This window comes from Morone saxatilis, unplaced genomic scaffold (assembly GCF_004916995.1).
Source record: "Morone saxatilis isolate NCDOM2014 unplaced genomic scaffold, NCSU_SB_2.0 Contig19, whole genome shotgun sequence".
Taxonomy (NCBI): Eukaryota; Metazoa; Chordata; class Actinopteri; family Moronidae; genus Morone; species Morone saxatilis.
In genome coordinates, this window is record NW_023339751.1 from 24,197,863 (window position 1) to 24,207,718 (window position 9,856).

The 9,856-nt window shown below is 37.8% G+C and overlaps 1 protein-coding gene across 1 annotated transcript in view; it reads right to left on the reverse strand.

The window, feature by feature from the left end:
* hectd2 (HECT domain containing 2) overlaps positions 1–9,856 on the reverse strand; it is a gene marked incomplete at its 5' end in the record, with an annotated part of 39,594 nt that overhangs the window by 6,108 nt on the left and 23,630 nt on the right. Inside the window, 3 exons of the mRNA XM_035663056.1 lie at positions 4,952–5,058; positions 6,306–6,393; positions 9,440–9,514. Of these exons, the coding sequence (XP_035518949.1) occupies positions 4,952–5,058; positions 6,306–6,393; positions 9,440–9,514 (270 nt within the window). The remainder of the gene's footprint in view (positions 1–4,951; positions 5,059–6,305; positions 6,394–9,439; positions 9,515–9,856) is intronic.

Here is a 9,856-nt window from a genome sequence, read left to right on the forward strand (position 1 = left end):
TTATTGTGTCGTCCCAGTCAACATGGGCGTGAAATCTGGAATCAGCCAATTCATTCTTAAATTATGGCTTAAAACCTATTTCACGATAACCTTTGACCTTTGAGTCAAAAGTGTCACCAGTTCAGAGCCCAACAAACTGTGAAATAAATCACAATCGCCACTTCTGTTCCTGAGTTATGGTGTTGAAAAATTTACATTTCCAGAATATTATGACATCACAGTGAAGTTGACCTAAGACCTTTTGGGTAAAAAATGTCACCACTTCATCATTGTATCCCTTTAAATATCTGTGTGACATTTTATCATAATTGCGATATCAATTCTTGAGTTAGGACCAAAAGACGTGTCATGGTCATTTTGAAGTTACAGTGACCTTTGAGCCAAAGGCGCCACCAGATAACTGTTCGGCCAATTGTGAAATATGGTGAATATAGACAATATATTCTTACGTTAGTAATTAATTCATCCTTGAATCCAAGTGGACATTTGTGCCAAATTATTATATCATAATTTTCTCAAGACATTCCTGGAACATTGTGTTCACATATATAAATATAATAACAATATAATGTTTACTGATAATCTCTCAACCATAATGATGATCATATCAATACACTGATAAAATTACTATCAGTAATACTGCATTACATACATGCATAATTTCCAGTAAATCCCTCATGCACAGGAGGCAATCTGAACCCAGTATGGGAATGGCGGACTCTGCCTCTGACTGTGAAAACTACTAAATCGAGATTTAAAAGACCAGTGTGGGATTTAGTGCTGTCTAGCGGTGTAGCTGCAGATTGCAACTTCCTCGTTTCACCCTCCCCTTTAAAGTACACAAAAAACATGAACGTCTCTATCTAGAGCCAGTGTTTGGTTTGTCCCTTCTGGGCTACAGTACATGGCAGTTCAACAACAAGGCTCATTTAAGGTAACAAAAATACTATTCTTATATTCGGGTAATTATACACAAATATCTGCCAATATATCCTCCTAAATGTTGGACCTTTAATTACAGAATTGAAATACATTCAATAGCTATAGCTGAAAAAATCTGCCAACCATAATCAAAGGATTTAAACTTCTGACCTTGGCAGTGTCAGTGCTCAACCCACTGAGCTACAGGAAACCATGAGGAAGCATTTCATGGAAACAGCTCTATGGGTGCAACATCAGCCTTTCAGTAGAATTTCCACTGAAATACAACAGCTTTTGAACGCAACCATCAATGCCAGTCAACACAACCAGTAAATCGAGAGGAGAAACAGGAAGTTCCACGTCACCAGACCAGCTGGTTACAAAAAATGTGTCAATATGTCAACTTCAAGGGGGTTTCTTGTGTGAAAATGAAAGTTTCTTATTTACAACCACATAAAAGTGGACTTAATTATTGAGCAGGTCTGCACACTGGCTGAACCTGTGTTTGGATTGGAGTTCTAAAAAAATAATAATAATAATACATGTTAAATACTCTAATCATTTAAAATTATTTGAACAGCATACACTAAGTATTTAAATACTTTAACATTAAAGGCCCCAGCAACAACGCCCCCTCATGATGAGTTTTATCTTGACATTGCTGTCTGACACTGTGATCTAATAGCTTAAAACTCCCAACTCCCCTCTGTCACAATCACACAGACTGACAAAAACACCAACACCAAACCACCCACACACACATACACAGTTAACCACAGGCCTGCCTCATCACATCCTGATACGTCAGACAATGTGGACGTGACTGAAGGATTTAAACAGTTGTTTGAACCTGGTCATGTAGCTGTTACGGTTGTCTTTGACTGAATAAGTTGATGAAATATTCTTATTTGCTCTGCCCTCAGCTATCACCATTTTTTAAAGCACCAAGCTTACTTAATCACTACTAAGGTTGTAACTTGTGCAAATTAAGGATTTTGATGAATGCAAGTGTAAGTGTAAAAGTAAAAGAAAAGGTTACAAAAAAGGCTTTAGATTTAAAATCTTAACAGTGCTGCATTCATGAGGATGGCGGTGTCCATCTGAATGTTCTGCACTTTGTCCCAGAGCAAGATATCTTGAATAACTACTGTCTCGCCGAACTACATGAAAGTTTTATCCAGAGACTGATTCCTAATGATTATGGTGACTTCCTAACCTTTCAGCTAGTACCACCATCAAGAAAAAGTAAAGAAAAACTTCCTGCAAACATCAAATAAATCCACAGGTCATCCTGAAATTTACATTCATGCTCCCATGGCGATGACATGCTCCATAGACCGTGTGCTTTTCTCTAGCACCACCCATATGCTATGATATGATGCAGATATGCATTATTTATATATGTATAGGTTATATATATCATATTTAAAACATTAACATAGCAGGAAATAACTATTAGCTATGTAAAGATATAGTGGAATCATGGTGTCACACTCCCTCTGCCTGTGTTGCTATCGCAGCCTCTCTGTGGTTTATTTCCAAAGCTGGTCTGGCCACAACTGCTGTTTTTCTCCTCTACGTTGATTAATTAAAGATTTATTTCAACCAAACCAGAGTTGGTGATTGTTGGAACAGTGTAAAGACTAACAAAGACTGTTTTGGTGAGTTTTATTTTGTTTCTGTCCACTTTGAATGTAGTTACAATGAGGTAAAACTGACTGTTTTGTCTATGAAGTCTGGTGGTGAGTGATAGCAATATTATATTTGTTTTTAGTTAAACCAAAGGTCTATCCTTAGAATAACAATCTGAGACGATGAGTTTTATTTTGCTTCAGTCCAGTTTGAAGTCTGTTTTAGGCTTTATTTGCCAGGTGAAATCACTGGTTTGGTCAATCGAGTCTCACTGTGAACTTGACTGCTGTGACCCCTGGCCTTAAACCATAAACTGTGAGGGCCAGGAAACAAAGGGTCAGAGGTCATATCATTATAAACTAAGAGCACTTCCATGTGCTACTGTTGTAATACTAGCCAACAATGTCAGAGAAACCTTTTAGAAATTACATTGTGTCCACTTATTGCGCCTGGTACTTGTTGTTTTTTGGCATTAATGTTAATCCATAGTTGTTATTATCTAACTTGAATATAGATGATTTATTATTTTTTTCAAGGCACTAAAAAACTAAAAGGAATGAAAATATATAAGAAAAATAAATTAATATATATAATGAATATATTTCATATATTATAAATATATATACTAATTGCTATTTATTTTATTTATAAAGACTTTAAACACCATAAAATAAAACAAAAAAAACAGGCAAAAGAACATGCAAACTGTTTGTGAAGCTGGGACAATGATATTTCAGAATTGTTTATTGCCAAGTAGGTTTTTAAACCTACGAGGAATGTGTCTTGGTGCGTTGGTGCATAAAATATACAAATATACAAATCACTCAAAAATCACACAGAAAAATTAAGTACTTTTAAAATATAAATAAATAAGCTAAGAAAGAAAGAAAACTGCAATGCATATATACAGGGTGGGTATAAGAGTCAGTGTCAAAGGGGGATCCGGGCCTTGTCGATTTCTCTACTGTGTATATTTGGGTCTCTTAGGTCCCTCCTCAGGAAGCCCAGAGTTCAACAAACAACAACATGATCAGATTAGAGTCAGCAGTTCTTTATCAGGGAGAACTAACATTTGATTAAGGAGGAAGGCAAACAGAATTCACTGCCTGAGCTCCATTTTTGGGCAAATGTCTTTGTCCAAGAAGAAGAAAAGAGTCTAAAGTTTGCAAATGTGTTTTGTGTTTTCTTTTAACTTTAAAACAGTGAAAGATTTTCCTTACGCTGTTGCTGCACAGGAAGTGATCAATTCTACATTACCGGCATGTTTGACATGTTGTTCCAGGAAAATTTACATTCACAATTTATCTTGAAACAAGTCTGAGTGAGGCCTCTGCTGTTAGAACTAATATTTCACATCACATCCAATCCATGTGTTTTAGTTCAGAGCAAAGAGAGAGTCAGTTATTTTGATCTCTACCATCTTTTCTACAGAAACATTTTGAGGTCAGTCAGGTGAGTCATATCGGAGTTGCAATGTCTGCAACGTCTGTTCCTCTGCAAATTGATAAAGTATTCAGAACTAAAAATGACTACATCCCAAATTCAATATGCTTACTGACAGGAAGTAAGAGTTATTTTAGAAATGGTTGATAAAATGAAGAATCTACACTGTAAACCCTAACAACATATAATAGAAGAAGTATGTTTAAAAAAATGTTGAGTCACTCATTCATATGAATTAAACCCAACTTAATAATGAATTGTTGAAGCAGCTCATTTGTGCAAATGGTCTTCCAGTGTAGTATAAAAAAAAATCAAATATAAGGCACAACAATTAAATAATAAATACTTTAAAACATTACACACCAGAGACATAAGATGTACAGTATGTATGTACATGTAAGGACCAGTGTGTAGGATGTAGCGACATCAAGCGGCAAAGTCGCATATTGCAACCAATTGAATACCGCCCACCTTGCAATTATTCACTTTATCTTGACATTGCTGTCTGACACTGTGATCTAATAGCCAAAAACTCCCAACACTCTGTCCCAATCACACAGACTGACAAACACACCTACACACACACACACACACACACAAACAATTAACCACAGGCCTGCCTCATCACATCCTGATATGTCAGACAATGTGGACGTGACTGAAGGATTTAAACAGTTTGGGGTTTTTTTGGAGCAGGTGGGTTTTTGTTTGAACCTGGTCATGTAGCTGTTACAGTTGTCTTTGACTGAATAAGTTGATGAAATATTTTTACGTGCTCTGCCCTCAGTTATCACCAGTAGAGCCAGTGTGCGGTTTGTCCATCCTGGGCTACTGTAGAAACATACTCGTATGACTAACTAATGAAAAGTTTGCATGTAATCTTTTTGCAACCAACAAGCACGTCTCTATTATTTCATTAAGCCTCAAAAAGCACATATACACACTGTGGACTTACCATGAGTGCATCCGAGGCACACACACTGTGGAAGCCATGGTAAAAGGCAGCAAACTGTTTATAAATGGATTTATTCAGCAAGAAGTCGATGTAGAGCTGGACATACTCTGTGGAGAGAGAGGGAACAGAACAGCGTGATTTTCAATATTCCATTACAGACCTTTACCCATTTACCCTCCAGCCTTGGTCCTCCCAGGAGCACTGGCAGAGAGCTGGACCTGGACGGCTGCTAGATGGAAAATTAGGTTTAATAAGAGGAAAGTGAAGGTAAAGTTTATGTTCTCAGCTCGACTTCATCTTCTCAAAAAGAACAAAGAAAATTTTCGAGCTGAGCCAGGCTTCTGTGTTGCTGCTGGCAAGAAGTTAAATAGCACAAGGGGAGGATTTAAACAGCACAGTTTTCTTTAAAGTGCAGTGTTAAAGGACCACCTTACTTATATTTACACCATCTGTACCCATCGCACGTTTCACCAATGTGCTTAAATTCAGTAAAGAAATCATGGGTGTTGTAGGACATTATCTGTGCCCCAAGGTAGAATACAAGGAAAGACAGGGTGGCTGCCACATGCAAGGTTGTAATTCCCACTGGGGAAAATGTTTTCCTTTGTCACTGGTTTTAAGGGTTGCCAAAACTCATGGAAGGTCATGAGGCCTTCTTGAACGGAAAATACAATAGAATAGAAAAAACTTTGGGCACCCAGTTAGCTCAGTCGGTAGAGCTGGCGACCCATGTACGGAGTTGCTGCAGCAGCACAATGCTACAATCTGTTGCTTCACAGAAACAACCAAACATGCATCAGAAACCTATCACAAAATCAACATAAAACATCTTAAAACATGAAAGAAACAGTGACAATACAGCAGCTTAAGAAGAGACAATAAAAAACTAAATAAAGAATTAAGTGCTACGGTGCTGGTTTGTTTATTACACATTGCCCTTCACGCACTAAAATACTGTGCAGTTTATCAGTTGTTCTGTACTGAATGAAATATCCATAAAATATATCACTTAGTCAGGGGTCATAGGTTTACTTGGTGATAAAAAAAAGGGTCCCTTAAGGAAAAAGGTTAAGAACCAGTGGGCTATGTAATGAGTCTAGAATAGGTGGATGGCAGTGACCTGCAGCATATGGTATAGGTTGTTATTTGGAGGTAGCCATAAGCTGTGGGGGTCATTGCTGCCCCGTATTCAATATACAGAACCTTGGCATCAGAAAGTCCCTTTAGGAATTACCCAAGGTTCCATTCACTTGTACTGAGGTGTGTTTTGTTTTAAACATTAAGTGCAGGTTCATGTAGATGAACCCCAGTCATTCACTGCTGAATACATTTTAAAAAACGTATGTGAACTCACCCTTCCTGTTCTGTTTGGTGACAGGGATTCTGTCTCCTCCAGGCTTGAGGTTGTAGGATTTGACCACGCCCATTTCCTCCTGGAACACCTACAACATACAGAAAATATAATGTAACATAGGTGATGTTTTGCCGGGACTTAAAAACCATTCATTACCTAGTAAAATTTGTACAAAAACTGTACAACGCTACATTTAAAAGGCTCTTTTATCCAAGACACACACTCACAACGATGGCAGTGAGCTATGACGCAGAGTGCTAGAGCCGGGGATTGAAAAACTAATTATAACGAATTATATAAGAAATAGTTCCAGTGTAACAACTTTTTGTTTTTACACATCGGTTTTGGTAGCATTCTTAATGTAGGATAAAATGTAGTATTGTAGTGTTATTAACAGAGGTAAAATATTTCATTTCTGCCACTAGGGGGTCGCTCTCATCAAAACAATAACAAAAGACAAAGTTAGATGAAGTAGCGTAAGGATCCTGGGAGTTGTTGTCTTCGCTGCCATTGCAGTCAGCTTCTCCCNNTGGGATCATGGGAATTGTTGTCTGAACCATCTATGCTGTCACTGCAGTCAGCTTCTCCCGGTTAGGATTCCTTCAGTGTTTATGGTTCAGGAGGTTTCTACCGGGAGCACAGTTATCCACATCCTCTCCAAAACAAACTGATCCGGTAATTAAAACCAGTAAAATCACTAAATAAAGCAGTTCCACATAGAACATACATATACATATAACATGTACAACCATGTCTATAAGGTTAGCAGGCTTTTGACCAGCAGGTCGTTGATTCAATACCTGGACTAACAGGCTAAATCTAGGAGGGGAAAGTGAAAAAACATTGATAGCCCCTCCCTTATTACCACCACTGATGTGCCCTTGAGCTAGGCCGTTAACCCCAACCACTCCAGAGGAGCTGCTCAGTGGCAGCACATCAGACTGACTGAGGTTGTACTGGGTAGCTTCCAGGTATGAATGTGCAAATGTGAGAATGTGACCTGCAAAAGAGAGGCTTCCTCTCAGTGAACCTTCACTGAATGAAATAAAACTATATAATAAAAAGAGACTACAGCTTCATATTTAGTAGTATGATCAATCCTCCCATGTAACTTTTGATAACAAGAGGAATACGCATATTTTGCAAATGTTATCAGTGAGGAGACTCTGTCTCAACACTTCATATGTAATATAGAAATAAATTTTGGTTAGAATTAAGTTTAGGTTAGGTTATGGTGAGCTGAAAATAGAGGGGTGTAAATACAGTAAAAGAGGCACACACTGATGTACAAACATACAGAAACAAACTGAGGCGTGAGGTGAGTGGATCTCTCTCTCTCTGTAGTTTTTATTGCTCTCAGTGTACTGCAGGTCAGCCAGTTCGACTGTCCCACAGTGGTGTGACTGTGAGTAGCATATAGCTCACAGCTCACACTGTGGGTTAAAATAACACCTCCACTCAGGCTCTTACAAATGTTTCCTCTTACATATGTTCCGGCTGCATATATATCCCCAGTGCACCATAAAGTATTCCATTATATCTGGTTACTGCACTCAATAGCAGAGGGCAGCCCCGTCTGAGCATCATAAAACATGCACATGTCATGTTGCTTAAATGATTACAGTGGACCCAAATGATTGAATTTTGAAGCAGCCTTAATGACTTGTAATGAAATGTAAACTTTCTGTGTTTACAGTAAATGTATTTACAATAAAGTGCTACATAAGTCTGTGGGAAAATACTTCATTGTTATAGAACACAGATAATCATCATGTGTATTTAGTTCCAGGAAGAAGTTTTTATTTTCTGATGAGATGAGCAGTTTGAGGGCATTCCTGCACTAAAGTTTACCTGATAATCAGTACAGATATCTAACCAGGAAATTTAACTTTGTTGGGGCACTTATGGCCATGAATTCAGTCTTCAGTTTAAGTGAAGGAATAAAGCCGTCTAACTTTACTAATTAATCATCAGCTGAGACGGTGCCAGGGTTTGAAATAGACAAAAGAGACATGAGCTCAGAATTTTTTTCTGTAAAAATGTATATGTTTTTTTTATTTAGATTAGCAGTTGCAATGTTTTCCATATAAGACCAACATTTTATAATCATTGTCATTGAATGCAGCCTACGTCTGTTCTGTCAGAATTTTTCGGCGAGAGCGATTAAAAACTCGTTTTTTTGTTGTCCCAGGCTAAATATTCTCTGAACAGATTTATTCATAATGTCTTTTGCAAGTAGACTGGTGCATTCATGTACATGCGTGCATGTGTGCAACAGTAGAAATAAATAGGGCAAAACAGTATAATACTGTTTCCATTGAGTTAACAAACATCCATTATCCATAAAAATAAATCCATAAAGGAAAATAATAAGACTGGGTACCTTTTTTTGTTCACTGTGTTCTAAACACAGGCACCCATGCTTGCTTGAATAAACTAAAGTCTAAAATTGGCAAACTTTTGATTTAAATCAGGAACTATCTGATCAAAGATTAAGTCAACAAGATCTTTGATACTCTAGGTGCTAAAACACATCAAGTATTTTGTAAGAATCTGTTCAATATTTGGAACCAAGCTGTCCATGCTTATCGGAAACCCTACATTTTGATCATTAAGTAACGGACCATTTGTATGTTGACTTTGACTGATCTGCTGTATGAGATCAGCAGGACTGATCCAGATCAGCGTGCGGTCTTTATTAAAATAGCACAACAGTGACAGCAGTCACAGCTGTCTGTCAACACCGTCAGACCTGCCAAGCCACTTTAATCACGACATCTGAGGTTTGAGTGTGTGTGCCCCGACCCTTGAATAGTTTTATGTAGTCAGATCTTTCTCACATCATTAACAACAGTGATAAAAAAATAAGAATAAAAAGCTGGTAAATATGTAATACTTTTCAGTTAAGTTAAACATCTTACCAAGCATATTGGTAATGCTGAACTAAATCCTGATTAGTATTCAATTCATTCAAAGCTTTCTTCATCTAAGTGACATTTTCTTGATTTGTTTCTACTGTTATACATTGAAAACGAGTACAAATGCCTGTAACAAAGAAGCTCTTTCCTTTGCTTCAATTCAAATATGCCTTGCATCATGAACCTTCTACCCGAGCTGTAAATGTATCTTGATACCTGGAAGGTGAGGTAGAAGTCTTCCTCTACGTTTCCCTCGTAGCTCAGCAGCTCTCCCAAACCATGAGCCATCTCCTGCAGACAGACACAAGAGTTTACTGTTTCAATCCCAAATCAACTGCAAGAATTGTCAGTGTTTCCTCCCATAAGAAGAAGCATACGTGTTTTCAGCCTACAGTCTCGTATCTAATAGGTTACTCTTAGTTATGTCACTACTCTACTACACTTAAGTAAGACACCAGTGCTCCACTTGGTTGTACAGAATCATGTATTTGATGAATAAAGTTTGAATATTTAGCTTGTCAGGGGTCAATAGAGTTATGGCGCTGACGCATACTGCAGGCCTCATATCTGATATCCTGCTGTTACACAACCACAGGGCCCGTTTTAGTATCCCGGTGTGTGTGTGTGTGTGTG